This window comes from Martes martes (genome assembly GCF_963455335.1).
Source record: "Martes martes genome assembly, chromosome: 10".
In the NCBI taxonomy this organism is placed as follows: Eukaryota; Metazoa; Chordata; class Mammalia; order Carnivora; family Mustelidae; genus Martes; species Martes martes.
In genome coordinates, this window is record NC_137898.1 from 37,729,350 (window position 1) to 37,755,600 (window position 26,251).

At 36.6% G+C, this 26,251-nt stretch overlaps 1 protein-coding gene across 1 annotated transcript in view; it reads right to left on the bottom strand.

Moving 5' to 3' along the window:
* Positions 1 to 3,704: 3,704 nt before the first annotated feature.
* LUZP2 (leucine zipper protein 2) overlaps positions 3,705 to 26,251 on the bottom strand; it is a gene marked incomplete at both ends in the record, with an annotated part of 463,107 nt that continues 440,560 nt past the window's right edge. Inside the window, 2 exons of the mRNA XM_080817604.1 lie at positions 3,705 to 3,809; positions 4,582 to 4,668. Coding sequence (XP_080673730.1) covers positions 3,705 to 3,809; positions 4,582 to 4,668 — 192 coding nt within the window. The remainder of the gene's footprint in view (positions 3,810 to 4,581; positions 4,669 to 26,251) is intronic.

The window sequence follows — 26,251 nt, forward strand, 5'->3', positions numbered from 1 at the left end:
GATTTTATTTATTTATTTGACAGAGAGAGATCACAAGTAGGCAGAGAGGCAGGCAGAGAGAGAGAGAGGAGGAAGCAGGCTCTCCGCTGAGCAGAAAGCCTGATGCGGGACTCGATCCCAGGACCCTGAGATCATGACCTGAGCCAAAGGCAGAGGCTCAACCCACTGAGCCACCCAGGTGCCCCAAGTACTATTTTTAATGTTAATATTTGCTTTTTCAACTAGTTGATGTAGAAGGATATACATGGTAGTCTTGGTAACAAATCTTTATTGAGGAAAAATAGGCCATCTTTCAGTAACTTTTATTCTTTACCATTGACCATTGATATATGTAACATAATCCAACAGATAGTTTGGGGGAATCTAAGACTGTACACGTGACTAAGAAAACATCCCCTACATAAACAAGTCTATGTTTTCATAACTCTCTAGGTCTGCCCAGCTCACCTCACTCTATGGTATCAGTAATCATTTCAGCCTCTGCGGCCATTAATGCTACTTACAGTACCTGAGCTATAAGAATAAGATTCCATTAGAGCAAAGTTCAACAGATACTGTTTTAATCCAGTTCTCCGCACTGTAATCTAAAACAGTAAATGTCTGCTTCTCACCTCTCTTAAACTTGTAATCCAGTATATTTTATGAAACAGAACTGTGTCTGAGATAGCATTATAATGCTAAACATATGCTTAAGGAATGATTAAAAAAAAAGTTAGTCATCTAGTATATTCAGTATTCAGAGTTTTTAAGATCACACAGAAAACCACATCTAGATGAGTTACTGAATGAGTCACTTTTCTTCTGAACATGTTGGCATTGGATACAGTTAGCATTCAGGCCTTATACATTTTAGGCACTCATCCAATTTACATATAATGTAATGCGTAGAAAAGGAAAAACAAAGTCCAAAATGAACTCCTAACTTAGAATGGTTATATAGCATAGATTAATATTTTAAAATAACTAGAGAAGTATGTTTTTGTTAGTTTCATTAGTACCTATATTAAAACAAGTTTATTCCATTGGAAAGTATATTTGTTTTTCAATAGGAGTCAATTTATATTCTGCAAATCTTTAGTAATCTTTTACTGCCTACCATTACAGGCACGTAATAGAATTACACAACCTGAATTTAACATGTCAGTTAATATTTCCTTCCATGTGAGGGTAGTTAGGCTATGAATGTTAACGCCTCAAAAACAACATCGATTTATCTAGTTGTTAATTAAAAGAAATAATAAGAGACAGCATCTCTTTTATGGACAAAACCGCACATGTAAGTAAAGTAAAGCATTTTAAACCTTTTGGATGCTATTTTAAAGCAATTAAAGAATTGAAAAAAATAAAATGCATTCATTAAAGTCACATAATACACTAAAAAAAAAAGGAATTCTGTGCTTTGACTATTAAAAGGAACTTGCATAATATTTCTTGAAAGTATTTATAAAGCACTTCTGCTACGATTTTTTTTTGTTTTGAAACAAATAATGCAACACGTAAACTACAGTCAACTCTGAAGGATGCATAATGCTATCTATTATTAAAGAAAAACCTATACATTATACTCCTGGAAAGCCCACTTGATCATGCCAGTAATTAAGAGAAACACATGATTATTGTCACATACTAGAGATTCAGAGCTTGGGAAAAATAATTTACAAGTGAAACTGTTGAAATTTGATTAATATTAAGCCAAATTCTCATCTTTCAACATCTTATAGAAATTTCAGAAAATATCAGCTCGATTCTCTTTTTATTAGTTTCAAAGTTGCCTCAAAACATGTGCTAAGGTGAAAAGGTGATTAACTTTCCATAGGGTCCATGGAGGGAAGTTGGAGCACGGGGTGGGTGTGGGGAAGTGAACCTAAATTAAAATAAATTAGCAGCTTTCCTTCTATAATCATTGGAGACGGTTAGGGTTTCTGGGTACAGTGGGGAAATTATGAGGAACAGAACTCAGAAACTAGCAACACTCCATCTCATAGAATTAAAAGAGTATTAGAGCTGAGTCATCAGAGGAAAATTTGGACCTTGATTTTTTTTCTTCTATCGTGGTCACTTTGTCTGAAACCTCTAAGGACCATCTATAAAATAAATTCTCTCTCTTTTTTTTTTTGGATAGCCTGATATCTAAAAAAAAAAAAAAATACTGATAAATGACACTGAATTACTCCACAAGTATAACTGCCACATGGTTATATCACAATAATACTTATACTATTTATGATAGTTTGACATTCCTCCAAATCACTAAATTTCTTGGACTACATCACTGAGATCAAAGGTGTGCCATTACATATCAGAATTTAAGCTCATCCATTAATTACAGATTTCCTTCCTCCCTCCCTCCCTTCCATTTTCCCTTCCTCCCTCCCTCTCTCCCTTCTTTCCTTCCTCCTTCCTTCCTTCCTTCCCTTCCTTTTTCTCTCCCTTCCTTTCTTAAATCAACAATATCTTCTAAGATACAGTGCTCCAAATATATTAACTGTGGCCTGGCAGATCCATTCTATAAAACCAATTGTTATATATGCTTTATGTGTTTGCAAAATGGATCTAGCCAGTAGAAGTGAATATATTCAGTGCAGACAACCTAACTGAATCATTTAACGCATTAATTTGAGTCTTTAAGTTTGATGCTATCAATCCTATCAGTCAGACTATTATTCATGTATCAATTCCTATTGCTTGTGAGCTACATTTTAGATTATTCAGAGTGCATGTATTTGATCAGTGGTATTCCTGTGAAGAGACCCAACTTCAGCGATGATCACAGCTGTTAACTTGTTTTAGTAATACATTTGTTTTCAAAATATACAAATCTGGGCTTATTGGTTCTACATGGCTGTTCTACTTTCATCAACTCCCCATTTTAAAATGTGTATTATCTGCTTGCATATTTCTGTTTTGCAACCCTCTTGTCATCCCACATTCCACTACCCAATTTCACACACACACAAAATCTTGCCAAGCATTTCAAAGAACTCAATTCCTAACTTGGAGTAATGTCCAGCAGACAACCATAGGGATGTGTCTATAGAATGCCAAAAAAGATCTTGTTCATTGTGTCAGAAATTCAGTCATTCATCCAGATATTTTGTCTACATCATACCAAACATGTTTAATGAATTCTGTTAACTGACTAAAAATCTGACAGAATTGCCTTGACTTTATTTAGACATGGTTCAAAATAATAATAAGAATGGCAATAAACACCCTCAAATAAGCAATATATTCAGGTTGACACAGATTCCAACCTTAAAGTGACTCCCATTGGCCAATGTGGGACAGAATCTTTATGATATGGTTGCAATTTGGATTCTAAGAATGCCAAGGATCCACAAAATTTTTATCATCCTCCAGTTGATTTCAAAACTAGATCATAGAAGAACTAGATACCCAATGAACTAGAAGGATTAAACGTTGTTCACTGCATTTGAATTCAGAACCGACCAATTTATGCTGGGCAATTTACTGATGACAATGACTATTTATGACTGTGGATATCCATTTTAATTAGGTTATTGCTTAAGGATCATAATTGGCCTGGAATCTCTTGGAAAATTTGTAGACTACTTTATATAAAGTTACAGAAAATTGTGAAAAAGTTGCATGCTTTAAAAACTTAGTATTTCCATCAAGCCTGTGGTTTGAAAAGAGTATGAAGACAATCATAAGTGGATGTTTTTAACACAGTTTCTTGATATTTACAGTATTTTTTCTTCTCTAGTTGCCCTCCCTTCAAAGCTGGTCAATTGTTTTTCCGGGGTTTTTTTCACCTCACATTCAGTACAAGGAGGCATTTGCAATTTCTGTCAAACAACACAGAAAAGACAATTAGAAGAGTTAAAATAAATATATGTTTAAGGTAAAAATTAAAAACCTAACAAAAGTAATATAAATTTGTATATGTTAACAAAAATACAGAAAATGAATGTTAGACCAAAATAAAATAAATGTAAATTTGTTAATACTTTTATTTCATGGAAGTACATAAAATACTGTTTACAAATGGCAAGATAGTTCAAAAACTATTTTGTGAAGACTTTAGCTAAACCATTCAACTCTGATTAATCTAACCCAAACATTAAGAAATGTTGTGTTAAGTGAAATGATCCCTAAGAATTGCTATGATATAATATATTTGGTCAAATATAGAACAGTACAGAAGGAAGTTCAGAATTAAGCTCCTGAATTGTGTTTGTTGTTTGTTTTTGTTGGGGATCTGTAATTCTTGCTATGTCCTCTGTTTCCCCAAATCCCTCCTTTTATCTTTTTTTGTTCCATAAAGAATAGACGCATGCTTTTTGTTATCTGTTTATTTTTGGTTCGTGTGTGTGTGTGTGTGTGTGTGTGTGTGTGTGTTGGGGGCTGTACCTCCCTCACCCTGTTCTTCTGAGGACCTCAGATGATCAAACCAAAAACTCAGTGGCTGGCACAATACTCACAGGAAGTCCAGAGGCCCTAGGTGAAGGAAGCATCTCCTATCAGTTAATACAACATCCCTGCTTCAGCTAGAGAAAATCATTGGACCCAAAGGATTCGAGTTCTTCCTGACAAAATCAAAACAAACAAATAAAATACCTTTGGGGCAGTCACTGGCTCTGCGGTAGCATTGATTAGGGGAACGACTTTGTGCTTCGTTGAGCAGGTCCTGCCCTCTTGTAAAAGCTGCAAATGAAAATAGATCAATGTAGTTAAATTAAATGAAGGAGGGGATGGAAAAATTCCCTTGAATTCTTCCCACTGATAAACTTCCTTTACTTTGATGCAAGCTGAAAGGGCAGGCTAGAGACAAAATAAACTCATCACATCCTGAATGGGAGCCCAAGGAGAGATCACGCACTCGCAGGTGGTTTGGGGATCTTAGTGATGCTTATGAAAATCAGCTACTACAACAAAATTCCGTTCCAGTGGAAAGCTCTTTCTTTGCAAAAGCAGTTAAACTGAAGTAAAGAATTATAAAACTATTGTATCTGTGACACATCTGGACTCAAAGACTTAGCTATGTCGGTGGTCTGTCAACGTGCAGGAACATCAGTACCGCAAGCCCCGAAGCAATTTAAACAGTCTAGTCAACAATCTGTCTAGCAAAAACTCCTCGGTACCTTAAGAAAGATCCTATTTTGGAAAATAAGATCTTATATTTTACTAACTAGGAATTCTCATCTTCTTTATTAGCCTCAACAGTTTTGAAGAAGAACTGCTGGCCGTGTATTCCAATTGGGCTTTGTTCCCATTTTAACCAAGGTTAAAATATTGACTTTCCCTTCCTTTCCTTTCTCCCATGCTCTCTCCTTCTCTCCCTCCCTCCCTTTCTTCCTTCCTTCCCTGTCTGCTTCTCTTCTCTTCCCCCCTTCCATACTGTCTTTCATTCTTCCTTCCTCCCTTTTTTCTCTTCCTCTTTATTTTTTTTTAAAAGATTTTATTTATTTATTTGAGAGCAAGAGAGCGAGAGTGAGAGAGCATGAGTGGGGTGAGGGGCAGGGAGAGAAGCAGGGTCTCTGCTGAGCAGGGAGTCCCATGCGGGGCTTGATTCCAGGACTCCGGGGTCATAACCTGAGCCCAAGGCAGACGCCTAAATGACTGAGCTAAACAGGCATCTCTTCTTCCTCTTTATTTTAAACATATTTTCAAAGTAACTATTAAAAACTGTTAATTGTAAGAATATGCTTCTTTTTGGGGGGTGGTGGTGATTTCTTCTAATCCTTTCCATGTGTACAACAGAGCCCAGGAGTCGAAGAGTCCATAGCCACTGGGTAGCTCTGAACTTGAACAAGTCTGTTTGTTTCCTTGGGATCTGACAGCAAGGAGGAGACCAAAATGGCCTTCAAACCCGAACATCTTATAAATTCCATAAGTAAATGACAACTAAAGAGGTTCTACAGGAGACTTAACCTAGTCCAATTCCGATTTTAGAGCAAAGTTATTTTCATATGCTTCCTATTCTGGCACTGTATTGCTCTTAGTGGAACACGCACTACATTCCTTTACCATTCCATGCCTATATGTATGCCAGCCACCTCACCTTCCTCAAAGGCTCTCTCCATTGTGACATCGTGACAACCAGCTAGTCATGCCTTCCCTAGAATGTCATTTCCACCAGTAGATGCACTCAGTCATACTTTCTTGCTCTAAAGGTACAATACATATAAAAACTGGATCACTTAACAATGTTTTTATATGTATAAGCATGTCTAGCTGCTTAATATATTGTAAGATCCTTGAAGATAGTGGTGACATTTATCAGCTGTACCTTCCAGCTTGAGGCCAACAGATAACAAGGAGCCAATATGAAATCTCTGAATAAACAATAATGAAAATATGATTGGCTATGAAATTCATGGGTTATGAAAATATTTTAGTCCTTCAGAATTTCAATAAACACCTGATTTTTTATATGATCAGATTTAAGTTTGTTTAATTGAGACTCCAAAATGGTTACACAGAGTCCCTTTTTCTATAGAAGCCTACATTATAGTAGCAAAGTAAGGTAACAGCTATAATAATAGAAATCAGTAGTCAAAACCTTGGCTACTTTATCCCAAAGAATTGTAGGCAGAGGCACAGAGGAATCTTGTACACTACTAAGAAATGCGTTTGTTTTTATGTTCTGTGGGTTTGAATTACATCTGGACTCTAAAATTTCTTTAGAATGTTATAGTTATTCTACTTCCGTTGTGATAATACAACTGGTTTGCATTTTTATCATGGTTGCATTTAGCCTTTGAGAAATTAACAAATAATTATATGAAATCAAGCTCAAAAAACATGATCAATGCAGAAAGTATCCTGAAAAGTATAAACCTTCCCAAAATATATTTTAGAATAATGGCATTTGTAGGTCTTACACGTTTGGGGGAAAAGTTTACTTAAACATTAAACAGTTGTATTTAAAGTAGTTCTTCTCAACGCCTTTAGCATGCAATTTCCTGAAGTTCTGGTCTTAAATGACTTGTCCACATAATTACATAAGGTGGTTGTTAAAACATAACACTCCTGGGTGGTAGTTCAGTCCAGTGACTATGGGCTTTGCATTTTTAATCAACATTTCAACAATCCAAATGCACAGTCACATTTGAAATCCGCTTCTTCATAATGCACAAATACATTACAAATCTCTTAGAAGGACATACAGCAATTTCCTAAATCTATTTGACCTCAAAACCCTGTTTTGTGTGGTACTTCACTTGAGGTCATTCTCATGAGGAAGAAACTATAGGATTTGCAGTGGAGTTTTTTCTTTCATTAATGCAAGCATAGCCGACGATTTCAGACAAGGCTTTGATCATCTGAACAATGAAAACTTATTAAACTTCAACATTAAAGAAAATGTTACACGGCTGAAAGATAATGTGAACTTTTTTTGATACTTTGATCTTCTAATGAACACTACCTTTAAATTTGTTTTTTTTTCTGTACCTCACAGGCACTGTAGAAATTTTATGAGATGAATTTCATAAAATTCTTAGTGTTTCTCAGAGAGGCAACAGATGTAAGAGCAATATAATTATAACTTGCAGGTATCATGCCTTAATAAGCATCTTATCAACCTTGTAGCCACTGATAAAGTGCACATTCATTGGTGAAAACATAAAGGGGGTGTTTCTTCATGGAACCCTCTCCCGTTGGTTGCCAACATTACCCAGACTGCCAAAAATTCCAGACTAATTGTCCTTAAGGAAGACAAAAAAAAAAAAAAAGACACATGGTTACAAAGCTTTGGGAGTAAAATAGACTTTGGTTTGAGGTTTAGCTCTAATGTCTATTCATTGGTGATCTTGATAAAATAACTCAATAAGTTACTTATCTCTGGGCCTCAGTTCTTCAGCTGTAAAACAGAGCTACTTCACAGAATTATTATGAGAAAATATACAAAAATATTCAGTATAAATTCTAACAATAAACATTCTCCCCTTTCTCCCTCTTCTACTTTCTTTCATATTAGTATTAGCGTCGTTAATGAGTACACACCAACAATTATGATGAGTGACACTGACATTACACATGAGGCGTGGGGCAGAATCAACAGTCACGTAATTCCCACACACAGAAGTGAAAGAGGGAAGGGGGAGAGAAAGGAAAATGGAGACATGAGTGCTGATTTGGAGGGATGCAAAATCACTTAGGACTAATGCTTCTCTTCTGACGCTATAGATAAAAATAATAATAAAATTAACACAATGGTTTTTTGGGGGGGAGGGGAGGAAAAAAGACGAGAGAGGCTCCTGAGTGGTTCTGTCAGTTAAGTGTCTGACTCTTGGTTTCAACTCAGGGCATGATCTCATGGGTGGTAAGTCAGAGCCCTGCTTTTGGACTCCGCACTCTGGGGTGGGGCAGGAGAATCTGCTTGAAAGATTCTCTCCCTCTGCTCCTCCCACCACTTGCATGGGGGCGTGACCACACACTCTCTCTCTAATAAATAAATATGTCTTTTTAAAGAAAGGATGAGAAAAATAGAAGTTTCAAGGTATGGAAAATGATGTTGATATATTTAAAGCTTTATCCAATGAAACACAGGCTTGAGATGGCTACTGGCCGACTCCTTAATTTTGCTCTTGTGAGTCCGTGAGCAGGACCTAGTTAAAACTTGCCAGATTCCTGACCCATGGAAAGTGAGAGATAATTAGTGTCTTGTAAAGTCATTCACTCCATGATAATTGGTAACTGAAAACTAATACAGATACTATGGCAGAAGACCTTTATGTGGTATCATGTGAGCCTGAAGTCACTTATTGTATTGCTTTACCTTTGTTTTGAAAATTTAACCACAGTTAATGTATTGGTTCCATACTTTGTGAAGGTAGGTGATAGTTAAATTGCAAATAAAAACTTTTTGGGGGGTTATAATTTAAAAATAAATGTGGGGCGCCTGGGTGGCTCAGTGGGTTAAGCCTCTGCCTTTGGCTCAGTTCAGGATCTCAGGGTCCTGCGATCGAGTCCTGCTTCTCTGCCTACTTGTGATCTCTCTCTGTCAAATAAATAAATAAATTCTTTAAAAAAAATAAATGTGTGAACTTAAAATACAGATGCTTTTTAAAAAATGTAATAATAACAGATAATCTCTTTCCCAATTCTTTTTTTTTTAAAGATTTTATTTATTTGTTTATTTGACAGATCACAAGTAGGCAGAGAGGCAGGCAGAGAGAGACGGAGAGGAAGCAGGCTCCCCGCTGAGCAGAGAGCCCGATGCAGGGCTCGATCCCAGGACCCTGGGATCATGACCTGAGCCGAAGGCAGAGGCTTTAACCCACTGAGCCACCCAGGTGCCCCATCTTTCCCAATTCTTTCTCCCAGTGTCTTTGTGGCTATTAATACTGCTGGCTCTTTCACTGTCTTAAAATTCTCTGCTTAATAACAGTCCTCCTTTCACAATTTATTATCTAATCTCTTTGTCCCCCCTTCACCTCAACCCCTCATATTTACACATGAGGAGATCAACAGCTATATAATGCTCTCAAGGCCATAAAGGCATTGTTGCAAATTAAACCCATGTCCACCTTGCTGTGAATGTGGGATCTTTCTAAGATTTTATACCTTTTTTCTCACATTATTATTTACCTTTATAACATCTTAATTTATAACATTAATTTATAACACTTTAATTGCCATGTTACATTTTACAGTTTTATTAAAGACATGATTTTTAACACAAAATATTCCTGGGGTGGGAGAACACATCAAAGGTAACAGTGTTGAGGCCAGCTGAGATAGTCACTACTGAGAGATAACTAGAATAGGGACGGTTCATGGAAGAACTTGTAGGCCAAGCAGTGATACGTATATTCAGTTTTGCAATTATGAGAGACAGGTATACTGTAAATATCCTGCAATGATATGCATACTTATCAAAGGAAGTTTATAAGCCAATGCTTTCTCTATGTTGGAATCTAAAGAGATTTATTAGTAAATCTTAAAAAAAAAAAAGAAAAAAGAAAGAAAGGAAAGAAAGAAAAGGGATGCTTGGCTGGCTCAGTTGATTAAGCATCCACTTTGGCTCAGGTCATGATTTCAGAGTCCTGGGATCGAGTCCCCACATCAGGCTCCTTGCTCAGCGGGGAGCCTGACTTTCCCTCTGCCTGCCACTCCCCCTGCTTGTGTACATGCACTCCCACTGATAAGTATTTTAAGTAAATAAGTAAATAAATAAACAAATCTTAAAATAATATAGAGATTCATTAATAGGGCTCTAAAGTGTTCAGTCCATACAACACTGCTTAAAAAACACCGTCCCTCACTCAGGTCACGATCTCATGGGTAATGAGACTGAGCCCCGCATTGGCGTTGGGCTCTGCATTCAGTGGGGAGTTTGCTTGAAGATTCTCTCCCTTTGCCCCATCCCCATCATGCATGCATGCATTCTCTCTCAAATAAATAAATACATATTTAAAAAACAAACAACCAAACCAAAACAAAACAAAACCCTCCATCCCTCACCAGAACCTTCTTCCCTCAGCGAAAGTTTTGGAATATCTACCATTTTTATAAGCACTTGTCTGTCATTTGCACTATACCAGAGACCACTAGGACCCATCAGGCCTCCCCCTTTTCCTTCAACTCACAAGGGTAACAGGAAGTTGAAACTTGGTTAAATTTTTCAGAAATTAGATTTAAATACTCAAATATCTGGAGTTGGAGTCTCTGAACTTATTTCATGAGTCCATTACTAAAATGAATCATGCAACTGAAAGAAAAGTAACAAAAAATGTCCATATTCAAATGATTTGCATTCTGTGTGTGTCTGAAACTTCTACATTACATGTCATCAAAATATGTTTAACTTCTCATCACAATTCGACTCAAGAGATTGTAAATCTTGAGACTTTTCCCCTCATAAGCATTGGTCAGAATCTAAGAAAAGTCACAACAAGAACAACAACATGTAATATAGCTTAATTGTTACATATAAATTCAGGAGAGCTCATTGCTTGAGGATTCTGTTATCTTGGCTTGCAGAATTGAAACTTGCAGATGAGAGCAGCTGACAGTCTTTCCATGGGTAAGTCTGTAAACCATTTTTTATTAAAATAATTCAGTATGTTAGACTCTAATCTCCTCTATCTTTCAGAGATCATGGGGTTTATCCTTTTATTTCCTTCCTAGATTATTGAACTAAACTATCCAATTCTCTCTAACCTTATTTTCTTCAATCCGTCTGCCACTCAACCTCCAAAAATGTCTTCCTAACATATTTCATCATGCCAACTCACTGCATAAAAAAATCAATCAAATCAAAACAAATTAGAAAAATACCACCCCATACACAAATTTGTGATTTCCCATTGCCTATAAAGTACAGAAGACTGGGGAGATGGATGGGATGAGGGATTTGGAGACTGTTTTCTTAAACAAGTGAGATGTGATATAGGAGTGTGGCCCTCAGACTCACCTTGATGAAGTACAGCCAAGCCTCAGAAGACAAATGACTGGGCATTAATAGAATGAGTCTCTGCTGTCACCTGCTCAGGCTCATAGATTTTCTTTTTATTACTGTTGTTAAATACACACGCATATACAGTACTTTTTTTCCACACTGACTTTTTTTTTTTGCCTCATTCCCCAATACTTCCTAGAATAATTACTGACTTTCCTTCTTTTAATTCTTTCTGGTACAACCCGGAGTAGAACTGTCAATCTTGGAAAGAAGTGAAAAGTGCTGTTTTACACAAGAGATTTTATGACTCAACAGGATAAGGTAGTGGTTAAACCTGTGGGCTAAGAAGTCTGTCTTAATCAATGTTCAAATCCTTAAATCTATGGCTTACTAGCTTCATGGTCTGCAGTAAGTGATTCATTTTTTTCCCTCAATCTAAATACCCCTATTTGTAAAATGTAGAACAATATTATTTTATAAATGTTTGTAAGGATTATGTAAGAGAATGACTTGAAGCTCTTAACTCAGGGCCTCTTACTATTAAGGTCTCAATATATTGTAGTAGCAATGATGATAATGAAGGTAACAGTGAATTTGTAAACCATCTGGAACAAAGTACCTGATACATATGAGATACTCTATAAACATACCATATCATATAGCAGTTATATCATAGCCGACTGCCTGACACTACTTTTTCGTCAGATAATTGTTTACATAATAATATATGTGGCTCACACAGTTTGGAAGGAAAAGTAGTTCTACAGGAACTTTTTCAGATGCATTTGCATGAATACAATGCCATTCTCATGTCATTGAAGAAAAATGACATGACCTAATTACACCAAAAAATTATGTCAATATTATAATAGTAAGCTATTTTTTTTCTGTCAAACAAGGAAACAAACAAAAATTATGCATGTATTTTGGCTCCAGCATGGTGAATTGACCTTCTCTCTCTCCCTTGCTCTCTTTCTCTACTTCTCTCTTTTACAATGTCGGTGTGGAAATACATTAATACAGATATTTTGGAAAACAATTTAATAAGATAGATATGATGGCTTTTTAATATGTTCACAATCCACTATATTTCACTTGGGATAGTGTCTCTCTGAAGAAAACGATCCACATTAAAAAACAAACAAACAAAAAAACAAAAAAACCTTTTCACTCAGAAGTATTAATTTGGGATTTGTGTAATAGTAAAAAAGAAAAAAAATAATGGTTGACTATAAGTAAGCTGGTTAATTAAATAATGATAAAGTAATAAGATGAAATATTTTGTAAGTCATGAAGACAACACCTGTGGGATATATATTAATATGAAAAACACTTAAGCTAAAAACATGTAATACAAAATCATACAGTTCAAATCACAGTGAAGCTTAAGAATGCATGTAAGACAGAAATAATCTCTTGATACCGACAAGATGTCAGAGCATAACAATAAAGTTGGGGAGAACAAAACAGACAATTTTGTTGTGTTTTAACATTTTTGTTGATTTCGAGTAACACACAACACGTCTGTCTTTCCAGCTCTGAAAGTATTCATCTCTCTCTCCATTCTTCCACCTCCCACCCCAACTCCTGCCCTCTCTCCTTTCCTCCATCTTCCTCTGTTGCTTTCCCCCCGTCTCTCCCTTCCTCTCTCTCTTTTTTTTTCTTTCCTCTTTTTCTTCTTTCTTGGGGGACGTGGCTGTTCTGTTACTTTTCAATGAGCTACAACCATCTTTAGAAGAACTGCTTATCTATGTATGGTTTCTCTTATAGGAGAATATAGTTCATTTTAAAAATGTGATTTTTAAGTTGGAACAGTGCCTAGACCTTTAAGCTCTTCCTTATCAATTTGAATCTAAAATTTTCTTGAACGAAAGGAAAAAGTTCAGATGTCATTTTCCCTCATGCATGTATGATTAAAAAAACGTAACTTTACTTGCCAAAAAAGAGAGAGAGATGTAACTAGGTTTGGTGAATAATTGATTAATTAGGCAAAGGAACGATTTTCTATATTAAGAGACAAAAAAATTTAAATAGTAATCTTGATAATTTCATAAAATTTTGCAATCAAAGGCTAGCATAGGCCTTCAAAACATTCCATCTCAGGTAAAATTTAACCTAATTAGTAATATACATATATCCAGAAACTGAAGTGATAAGATACAGAGACTGATGAGGAAAACATGCACAGGTTCGGCTACTTCAATATGCAGCCAACCTATTCAATTATACAGAAGACCTAATGAAGAGCATAGCTGGGTCTTCAATATGCAGCCAGCCTATTCAATTATACAGAAGACCTAATGAAGAGCATAGCTGGGATAAGCCATGAATACATCTTTATTAAAGTGATTATACTTATCTCTCACATACACACCAACATCACCAGAATAACCGGTTTGTTCCTGTGCTTTTGATCAATGAACAGCTAGCTGTCTGACAAAATGTTATACTACGGCCAAAGAGCAGGCAAAGTAACAATAAAACTATGTAGTTGAGACAAGCCCAGCATGGTGGGAAGAATGTAATGCTGGTGCATCCTAATAATTTTATATATATATATATATATAATATATATATCTTTAATATATAATATATATATATCTTTAATATATATTTTTTTAATATATATATATATATTTTTTTTTTTTTTTAAGAGAGAGCATGAATGGGGGTGGGGTAAGGGAGAAGGAGAGACAGTATCCTAAGCAGACTCCATGCTGAGCATGGAGCCTGACACAGGGCTCGATCTCATGATCCTGAGATCACAACCTGGGCTGAAATCATGCTGGAGACCCAACTGACTGAGCTACCCAGACATCCCAAGGACCTTCATTTTAATGTGGAAATACCAGGCTTTGGAGTCATGTGTAAATGAATTTGAGTCCCAGCTCCATCTCCCACATCTGTGACAATGGCATAAGTTAATGAACATTGAGTTTCCTGGACTTTAGTATTTTATAAAAGAATAAAGTTAAACACCAATAATAAACATCAGGACTGTCAGCTTCAAATTTTGACACTGGAATAAATAAAGCAACCAAACAAACACACTCCTATATTAAGTGTTTCAGAAAAGAAAGAACATTTTAAATTTTTTTTTTTTTTTTTTTAAAGATTTTATTTATTTACCTGACAGATAGAGAGATCACAAGTAGGCAGAGAGGCAGGCAGAGGGAGAAGGGGAAGCAGGCTCCCCGCTGAGCAGAGAGCCCGATGCGGGGCTCGATCCCAGGACCCCGAGATCACGACCTGAGCCGAAGGCAGCGGCCTAATCCACTGAGCCACCCAGGCGCCCCAAGAAAGAACATTTTAATACCAAAATATATATAAAGGATCCAGAGTCAAAGGAAATTATTCTTGAGAGGCAGAGGGAGACAGACAGATAGAGAGACAGAGAGAGACTGATTGATTGACTCATGGAAAATACACTAATATTTTGTTATTTGACTCTTTATTCATTTTCTACATCTTTGAATTGTTGAAAACTTCATCCCAGGCTGGCATTTGCCAGTAGAATGAAGTCTGGAAAATACCAACCTAACCTTGCTTTTTCCTCATTTGTAAATGTGGATAATAATGCTGATATTCAAAAGTGACATCAATGTGAAATGAGATAAAACAGGTAACTTGGCTAGGTGCATGGAGTGAAGAGTTAGGCCACCCCAGGTTAGAATTCCTCTAGCCGTTACAAGCTGTTTGGAATTGGAAAAGTTACTTTATCTTCCTGATAAAGTAAGATATCTTATCTATAAGGTAGGCAAAATAGGACCTATTTGAGAGGGTTGCTGGAAGAGATTAAATTAAATTAAATTAAATTAATTAGATTAAATTAAAATATATAATTGCTCCTAATGGAGTATCTTATACATTATAGGTGCTCAGTTAAGTTTGGTTTCTATCCTTTCTTTCCCTTCCTCAGCTTCTGCTTCCTTCAATCAAAATGTCTCTCTTTTGTCAATAAATATTTGGATTCTATGCGAATGGAAACACTGATACTCAATCACTTCAATTTCACAACCCTGGTATGAACACACTGACCCTGGTCATTAGAGAATCTTGATATTGCCAAAGGCTTTGCTGCCGCCACCCCTCCCCCCAAGTCTGTGGCTCTTTCTGTCTCGTCCTGTCTCATCCTTTTCTGTTTATGATTTAACAGGGCAAGAAAAATAAAGTCTTATTAAACTACTGCTCGTTATTCCTAAATAGCTTTAAATTTGGATGCCTTTTTATTTTTAGTTTTGTTTTTCCCCTCCTCAATGCAAAATCATCAGATCACTCTAATTTAACTTAGGCACTGAGGTGTCTTAAAAGATTTTCATTATGGAGCGCCTGGGTGGCTCAGTTAGGCATCTGCCTTTGGCTCAGGTCTTGATTCCAGTGTCCTGAGATGGAGCTGTACATTGAAGGCTCACAAGGAGCCTGTTCCTCCTCCCTTTGAGCCTCCCCCCAACTCATGCTCATTCTCTTTCTCAAATAAATAAATAAAATCTTTTTTAAAAAATGATTTTCATTATGATACAGGCACGTCTTTGGCTTCGATGCAAATATCCCATTTAGAAATTACGAAAATAAAGTCATATTTAGAATGACCTTTTTAAAAGGGCACTTTTAAGAGTCTAGCTAAATTTCCATAATATTGCCGCTTCAGCATCCATTTTGTGTGGCTTAGAGGTCTGCAGGGACCTGGAAGTGACTCTAGCCTTTCTTAGGAGGGCAGGTCCTAGATCACAGCCGGCAGGGTCACAAGAAAGTGTAAATTCCTGATATGACTTCCCCAAAGACCAGGGACAAAAGGCCTCTCCCGTCTGCTACCCTCCCCCTCCCACCCCCCAACTTTGTCTTTTCTGTTCCTTAGATAAGAGTCTCCCACTTTCCTCTTCTTTAGATCTTAACAAGACTCCGGCTCTTTTTGGCTTAAACTGACCAGTCAGGCCTAGCCAAGGACTCCCAAAGCACTCAACTCACCAACCCTAAAAAAACCACATGTGCCTCAGGTCCTGCTGCTCCCTCTCTGCCTGCCCCCTGCCTTGACCTCCCCATGTGCCCCAGTGACCTACGCATTGTACTTCCTCCAAAACTTGTGACTAATGAGGTCCTTTATTTCACTTTCCCTCGCCTTGTGATCCTTCTTGAACTGTGGCTCATTATTTAGCACCCCAGGGTTCGCTCTTAACAAATGTTCATTTAACAAAATTCACAATGAGCTCTATGACTGAATTAACAATCATTGGGAAGCCTATGAAAGGAAAATGGCTTATTCTGCATTTTGTTGATTTTAAATTACACTCTATTCCTTCTCTCAGAAATAATGAATGATATTTTAAGAATTAAAGCTAATGGAATGATTTATCAGAAATTCATTTAAAGTCTTTGAGCTTATATCTCTAATCCTGCTGGTCACTATAACTTTGTTATTGGTATTAAACATTTGGTTCTACTTCACAGGAGAGATTAGTTATAATATCTCTTACGATCTTTCCCTAAAACACTAAAAGAACTCAAACTAATTAATGCAAGGTATAACTGGGAAATCTGAAATTCTACCAATAAAAAATAACTCTGGCAGGTACAGAGTCCAGTCGATTCTGCGTACTTAAATAAAATATGTGACAGGGTAGAGGCTAAAAAGAAGGAATTTTTCAAATATTACAGAGAAAAAAAATGGAATTAAGTGCCAAGTTACTTAAAAACACAAATACATTCTGGCTAAGTTTTCCTGTGATGCCACCTTTCTGCACTAATAATAGTAAATCTGTCTACACTAATAATGGTAAATTTGTCATATTTATTCCAGAAGGATATTTAGTACTTTATTTATTTACTTATTTATTTTTCAGACTTTTTTTATTCATTTGACAGAGAGCAACCCAGCGAGAGAAGGAAGGGCAAGTGGGAGAGGAAGAAGCAGGCTTCCACCGAGCAGGAAGCCTGATGCGGGGCTGGATCCCAGGACCCTGGGATCATGACCTGAGGCAAAGGAGCAGCTTAACTGACTGAGCCATCCAGGTGCCCCACTCTTTAGTACTCGATATGAAATAGTTAAGCTTTTGAAAACCACAGCCTTGTCTAATTTCATAATTTAGGATGCTTTAGAGAAATATTAATATATACCTACCAAATGAGCATTTTGCTTGGTCCTGAAGAAAATACCAATATTTTTATAGTTTCTGTCCTGCAATTGTTTATTATCGAATGCAAAATATGAACTCTGTACAAATAATCAACATGCAAACTGGACTGCAATACAGGATAAAATATATGTATAAACCAAGCACTACGGGAACCAAGAAGAGAAAGCCATTTGGTGTTTTCAGGGAAGACAGGGGCAATCAAAGAATTATTATTGCTTTTTAAAGATTTTACCCATTTATTTGAGATACAGAGAGAGCACGCGAGAAAGAGAGAGTGAGAAAGTGAGAGAGCAAGGGAGAGAACATGTGCACAAGCAGAGTCTGGGAGGTGTGAAGGGAGAGGAGAAGTGGATGCCCGGCCGAGCAGGGAGCCTGACATGGGGCCCAATCCCAGGACCCCGAGATCATGACCTGAGCTAAGGCAGATGCTTAACTGCATGAGCCACCCAGGTGCCCCAGGAGTCATTACTAAGTTAACCATTGTTATTATGTTTTCTATGCAACTTCTGATAAGAACTGACGCTTAAGTTCACATTCTTGCAACTTTAAATTGATGCTATAGTAGGGTAACATGGAGATTTATATCTAGCGAGCAAAACAGAAATCTGTTATGAAGACCTTATGAAACTATGTACCATTCTACATTATCTGGAGGCACGTCTGTTCCTTCTTGAAGGAACCACCCCAGCACAGTAACAATACCTTGTATGAAGCCAATCTCTTCAGATGTCTGATGAAATGTAACCCAGAATGATAATGTTGTGTGGTCTCTAAGCCCAATTACAGCAGGCCATGACTTGCTTAGAAAATTTTGTTAGTGCAGCATCTGCCAACCACTCATCAGGTCCATCAAATACTACACAATAAATACTGGATATAATAGCAAACTAGGATTTGTTAAATCTCTGCCAAAATTGTTTTAGCATAAAAAAAGCTGGCATCATTTTCTACTCACAGCTCTAAGATTTATTTTCTGCACATTGCCCCCTCTCATTTCCCTAGTTAAAACTTGCTGTTAAATAAACTCCCTTTGGTCAGGGACTTGGAAGCAGGTGTGATAGGAAGAAAGAGAGCTCGTCCTCTTGATGCTAAACAGAAACTATTCTGCTTTTCAGTTTCTCAGCACATTAAGAAAAATTAAATGTTTGCTACCTATAGGAGTCAGAAATATTGTGAAACATATTTACATTAGCATTAAGTCTTAATCCCTAAATGAAAATTAAAATTGAATGTGCAATGTCTTTAATTCTTGATTTGCTATTAAACAATGTGAGACTCATTGGCAAACTTCAGACAAATGGGATGCAGCAGGTACATCCTTTGCTCTCCCCATGTGTCTTCATTATTTTCATTTAAGTAAAGCCTTTTTCAAAATAATTTAAACACACAACAAACTGATAGTCCAATATGCTGTTAAGACTTTGGTGATCTACTTAAAATTTTCTAAGTCTACTAAAATAAAGGCGGAGGGCAAGGAATCCAGAGGACATTTTCCTAGGTGACCTTTTCTGGCTTGCATAAGGCAGGAAATAGAATGAACCCACAAGATATCTAAGAAAATGTATAATCTCTAATTCCAAGTTTGGGATCTTTACATTGAAAATATGAAGACCTCAGATAATAAAATTATGAAGCATCTTTTTAAGAATGAACTAATAAGGGTTTATGTAACTGAATACTGTGTATTTAATTTAATATCATATACAATTATCATGACAAACCTGTAAGAAATCAACATAAAATTTTCTCAGAATGTTTGCCAGGAAATTTTGACAGAAGAAAATCTAGATAAGTTTATTAGAACAATACACACTCCTGAGCTGTGCCCCAGATCTACTGATTAATAATTTATGGGAGTGAAGCTTGACCACAAGCAGTTTTACCAGCTGACCTGGTAAATCATAGGCATGCAAAAGTTTGAAAATCATTGATCTACATTATATAGATAAGGGATCTAGATTCTAAAATCACTTGCCAAAAGTGACATGTTAGAAAATAGGAAAGCTGGCATTAAAATCTAGGTTTTTTGTAATTTCAAGGTTTTCTCTACTATATTGTTTAGTATCAGGTCTACCAACAGGAATCAAAATGCTATTTTTTCCCAAGAGATTGTATGCTCTCTCTTCAGCTCTCAGTGAGGTTGCTGATGATCACAGAACCCCGGAATTGAATGAGATGCTCACATGGTGGTTCTTTTTGTCCGTACTAGTCTTCATTTCCCAAGTACCTCCAGAACAGTTGTTTTTCATTATTATTATTATTTTTTAAGATTTACTTATTTATTTGTTTGAGGGAGAGAGATAGCCAATGGTGGTAGGGAGGAGGTAAGAAGGAGAGGGAGAGACAATCCTAAGTAGCCTCCGCACTGAACACGGCTCCTGATGCAGCACTGGATACCATAACTCTGAGACCATGACCCAAGTGGAAATCAAGAGTCGGATGCCCAACTGACTGTACCACCCAGGCGCCCCAGTTTTTCATTATTCCATCCTATAACACACTAAGTCTTCCAGTGGCTGATTCTGTGTTCATATACTTTTCACTAAGAGTTCACTTTTATATTTGATTGAAATATTTTCCTTCTTATAGCTGTTTTCACTGGCAACATCTGGTTCTGCCCTGGAGAATGACACTGAACGAGACTGCTCCTACTTCACATTATAGTTTTTTCTCTTTTGAGAAATTGACTAAAATATATAATTCAAAAATATTTATTGAGGTTTTAAGTGAAAGGCATAGCTTTGCATAAAGGAATAGATAGTGATAATTATTGAGGACCTGCTATGTGTCCATGATAGGTGTTAAGCTGGACTATCTCACTGGAACCTTTAACAAGTTATACAGGGTAGGCAACATTTATCTCCCTCTGTCAGAGGAGGAAAATGAGCCTCAAAGGGGTTAAGCAGTCATGGCTACACCTCAGGTAACTGGTTGAAACAGAAATGAAACTGATCAACATTATATACTGAATTTCCTCTTGAGCCTTTCCCCTCAAGCTCTAGTAGACACACGTCATTTGTTGCTGTTGAGATTAACAGTGTCATTTCTAGAATGGAACATGCTTTATCAGTCTTGGCTGATAAGTAAAATCAGATAAGGGATTTCTCTTCCTTATTCCGGATATAGCATTACAATTACTTGAAATTAATACTGCAACTTCATGTAGTTGTTTTGCAAATGTCACCACAGTTTGAGTTGGAGCTCATAGTCACTTGAAACTCTTTAATCTGTTACAAGATAAATATACAAAAATTAATCCCATCTAAATGCTAGCAATTAACAATCTGGAAATAAAATTAAGAAAAGAACTCCGCTCATAATAACATCAAAAGGAATTTAAAAATTAAGAATAAAGAAAATGAAGTGCAAGACTTGTACACTGAAAATCTACAAAATATTACTGAGGCAAATTTAAAAGATGTAAATAAATGAAGAGATAACGAATGTTTGTATATTGGAAGAATCAATACTGTAAGACAGTAATTCTCCCCAAATTAATCTATAGGTTCAATGCAAATTCTGTCAAAATCCCAACTGTTTTTTTTTTAATTATAATTAAAAAGCTGAACCTAACATTAACAAGGAAATGGAAGATATTAAAAATAGCCAATGCAATCTTGAAGACAAGAACAAAGTAAGGGGACTTTAGCTTTCCAATCTCAAACTTGCCATAAAGCTACAGTAATTGAGAAAGTATGGTACAGGCTTCAGGGTAGACATATAGATCAATGAAACAATTGAAGTTAAGAAGTGAATTCAGATTTGTTGTCAATTATTTTTGACAAATGTGCCAAAGCAATTCAATAGGGAGAATATATTCATTATAACAAATTGTTTTTAAGATTTTATTTATTTATTGGGGGGAGAGAGCATGAGCAGGGAGAGGGGGAAGTGCAGAGGGAGATTAGGTTATAACTGCAAACACTGCATTTACAGTGCAGACACTTCGGAAAACCATTTGTTTCTTAAAAAGTCAGGAAAAAAATTTATCATATCCCATTCCATTTCTAGGGATCTACTCAAGAGAAATTAAAACATATGTCCACACAATGATGTTTATGTGAATGTTCACAGTGTCATTATTCAAAATAACCAAAAAGTAGAAACAATCCAAAAGGTATCAACTGATGAGTGGATAAAGAAAATGTGGTACAGTCACATAATGGATCCTGTTCTGCAACAGAAAGAAACAAACTCCTGATACATGTTACGACATGGAGGAGTCTCAAAATCCTTACACTATGTGAAGGAAATGAGATGCTAAACACTCCCTGTTATATGATGAACTTATATAAAACTTACAGAAAGGCAAATCTACACAGATAGAACTAGGTTAGTGTCTGTCTGGGCTGAGGGTGAGAATAGAGATGAACTGTAAAAAGGCATGGGGATCTCACTAGGGTGATGTAAATGTTCTAAAGCTGGACTGTGCTAATAGCTGCACGACTCAATCAAGTTCATGAATAACTGAAATATATGCTTAAAAATGTGTGGTTTTGGGGGCACATGGGTGGTTCAGTCAATTAAGTGTGTGACTTGTAGTTTCAGCCCAGGTCATGATCTCATGGGTCATGAATGAGACAGGCTCCTTGCTCAGTGGGGAGTCTGCTTGAAGATCCTCTCCCCCTGTCCCTCTCCCCAATTCACACATGTATGCTCTCTCTCTCTCTAAAATAAAGAAATCTTTTTAAAAATGTGTGATTTTTTTGCATGCAAATTACAGCTCAACAAAGCTTTTTTAAACTATCATTGTTTTACAAATAAGCTCTAATGTACATTTTTGTTCATTCTAGTAATTAGAAGAGCATGAACCTCTTCTGTTTAGAAGTAAATGGACAAAAATTAACTTACAATTTTTCCTCCTGTACTTTATTTTATCTGAGAACAACAATATAATTGCCTTAATTAATTAACATGAAAGTCAGGGTCCCTATTAGACTTTTGTCTTTACTTGTGCATCTTCACTTGATCACAAAGTCCTCTGGATTTCTCAGTTTGATATTCTGTTGGTTTCCTTCTCTCAACTATTTCTGTTACTGGCTTCATTCAGGTCCCTATTTTTTCATATTTTTATTATTTTTTAAATGTCCTCATTTAGTAGTTTCTAGGTTTTCGAATTTCATGGAGTAGAAAAACAAATTAAAAAAAAAAGAAATGGGAATAAAACTGCCAACTATAATTTTGCCAAATAAAGGCCAGTAATATGAAAATTTACCTTAGCAACTACCATCTACTTTCACTGTGTAAAACTTAAGTTGCACTGATTAATTTGATTTAAAAAAACCTCTTCCATAAGATGCAGATCTCAACTATTTCAAAATATGCCCAAAGTATGCAGAATACAAATATGGAAAAATGATTGTATTAGTCAGTGTACTTCAGAGGAAAAAAATTAATAGGATATATACATACATATATAAGAAGGGATTTATTATGGGAATTGGTTCATGCGATTATGGAGGCTGAGATATGTCATGCTATGCCCTGTGCAAGCTGGAGAATCAGGAAACTGGGTGACATAATTCAATCCACATCTTAAGTATTGAGAACCAGGGGAGCTGATGATGAGCTGAGGCCAAAGGCCTGAGAATTGAGGAAAAGTGGGGGGTATGCTGCTGGTTGAGTACCCACGTTGGAAGGCTGAAGAACCAACAGTTCTCATATCTGCGGGCCACAGAAGATGCATGTCCCAACTCAAAGAGAGAAAGAATTCACCCTTTTCCCACCATGCTGTTTATGTGGGTCCTCAGGGGATTAGAAAATTCCCACCCAATCCAATTAAATTACTTAGTCTACTGATTTCATGCGAATCTCTTATGGGAACACCCATCAGAAACATCCAGAAATAATGCTTTACCAGCTCTTCTGAGCATGTTGATGCATAAACTTAACCATCACAAATTCACCCCTTGTCAATTTGGCACCCATACACATCACTTTACACCATACTTAATCTCCAAATAAAGACAATAAGGAGGCCAAAATTCTAATACAACTATCTTTCCTACAACAGAAAATCTACTAATCCCTTTTTCAGAAAAGGGTAAATTTATTTTGCTTTTATTTTATGAAACTATGTTTGGATACCTCATTTGGACATTCAGTTAAAGCAGCCCAAATTGGAGCTGAGTCTACAGCTTGTTAAAGTCAAGTTGAAGGTATTTTCATGTTGTTGTATTAAAATGGAAGCAACCACATTTCATGACATTAAACACAAATGAGAATATTCTGAGTGATTTTAGACAAGCTGAGTAACAGAAGTTTTCATAGATCCAAAGATCCCCCTGTTCTGGGGTGCCTGGGTGGTTCTGATGGTCTGCCTTCGGCTCAGATCGTGAGATCTCCAGGTCCTGGGATGGAGCCCCATGTCGGGCTCCCAGCTCAGTGGGGAATCTGCTTCTCCCTCTCCCTCTGCCTCTCCCCCTGCATGTGCTCTCTCTGTTGCTCTCTCTTTCTCTCAAATAAATAAATAAAATCTTAAAAAAAAAAAAAAAAGATTTTCCTGTTTTCTTTCTGTAAGGTTGAGATAATCAGCAGACTTGGTCTCAACATTGGGGAATCCTGGAAAGGAACTAAGCTCTCCATGCTTAAAATTAATCATACTCTGGTTACTATAGCTTGGGGTGATGATGGTCCAACTAGAGTTCTCATGGGGAGCTTAGCAATGGATAAAATCACATAACAGCTTTCTGACCAACTCCATAGTCCTATATCAACACTGGTCTTGTATATGTTTACATAAGAAATGAAGGGTTTTGCAATGGATCTCTCCTGTCCACTATCAAAAGTCATACACAGTTTTTCACATTACCATTATGAGTCTAATTTAGGCAGCTCCCTCTTTAAAATGTAAATATAAGAGAGTAGGAGTAGCAGAAAATCCATTACTAAACAATATATTAAAAGGATTATATCTTATCTAAACCAAAGTTTTTCAAATTATGGCTCACAAACCTTCCACCTCCGAATCACCTGGGTTGGGAAGAGGCTTACCAAGTCCATGTCAAAAAAGAAAAAATAGAGGTTTCATTTAGCCCTGTTCATTTATAATTTCTTTTTTTTTTTTTTTTTAAGATTTATTTATTTATTTATTTGACAGACAGAGATTACCAGTAGGCAGAGAGAGAGAGAGAGGAGGAAGCAGGCTCCTGCTGAGCAGAAAGCCCGATGCGGGGCTCGATCCCAGGACCCTGGAATCATGACCTGAGCTGAAGGCAGAGGCTTTAACCCACTGAGCCACCCAGGCGCCCCCATTTATAATTTCTTGAAGAATTTTTCAGAATCTTCATTTTTAAAAGCTCCCCGCATGATTTTTACTATCATTTACATGCGAAATATATTGGCAGTAAAACTCAACCACATAGTAGAATCACCTGGAGTAATAGAAAAAATAAATACAACTAATGTCTAGATCCCACACGCCAAGATATCGAGTTAATTTTCCCAGCATCAGCTCTGGGTATCGGTATTTTTAAAGAACTTTCCAGGTGATGCTATTTTGAGGACAGCTAAGAACTGCAGCTCTAAAATTTGAAAATTGATGTTCACACCAGTTCCACTAATTCCTACTGCTTACATCTGGTGTCTTTCACTCATCTATATTACTCTCACAGACTTCAAATGTAATTGAGTCCTTAGCCTATGAATACTGAGCACTCTCTGCACGACAAAGTGTAGCTTCTTAGAACTAGAAACTCCAAAGACTAAGATCTAGACAGAGGTCAGGTTAGAGCGAGAGCATTCACCTTGGTGCAGGTGGAGGCAGATTTTTGAATGGACCCAGATTGGGACCTGCAACAAGGTAGCAGCTGCTTATGAGACTTATTGAAGGGGAAGGAATTATTAGGGACAAAAAAGGACAATAAAAGTAGAAGGAGAGTTAAACAAGCAAACAAACAACAATTTATGATTTTCAGCAGATCTCACTCCTGATAAGAAAAGTAGATCAGAACTTTCTTTTGGGAATCTTGGCAAAACACATAGAACTTTTCAGCTTTGCCTCCAGTGGGACCATCTTTTTTGTTTGTTTGGTAAGCTTGGTGAAGTCCCAGTTCTTTTGCCCTTTAGGATGCGTCCAGCACCTCATTACAAGAACAGTTTGCTCAAGGCACACATAGGCTCATGATCAGTACAGAGGCAGGAATAAGGCAACTGAATTCCTCTTAATCTAAGAGCTCAAAGGGGGTACTTCTAAGGATAAGACTCAACATTACTTATAAGGGTGTAGCTTCTAAAATTCTTTAATTTCCTTCCTTTTTTTTTTCTTTAGAGATACACAATTAAGATACAACCCAGTTTTAAGCGTAGAGTATAATGGTTTGGTATATGCCTATATTGCAAAATGACTTTTTGGTAGTTTTAAGAAAATATATCAAGAAATAAAAACATTCTCCTTAAAATTAGCCATATGGTTTCATAACTTATTTGGACATAACCATTTGAAAACCTGAACTATATAACCTTAATTCAGACCAAACTCTTTATCTTGGGAATCCAGGGTCTCTCATATTTAAGTCCCAAATTATCCTTTTGGGCATATATACCACCACTTCCTGCACTCTCTTCTCTAGTCACTTTATCCTGATGGTTTCTTGTCTCTGTACATTTGCTCACACTGTCAGAGACTTATCTGTCTTTAGCAAAATGTTCCTTCCTACAGAAAACCTTCCTGAGTTCTTCATCTGGAAGTATGTCGCAGAGATTTTAATTTTTACTTCTCATTAATTTTATTATGTTCTAAATTGGTACA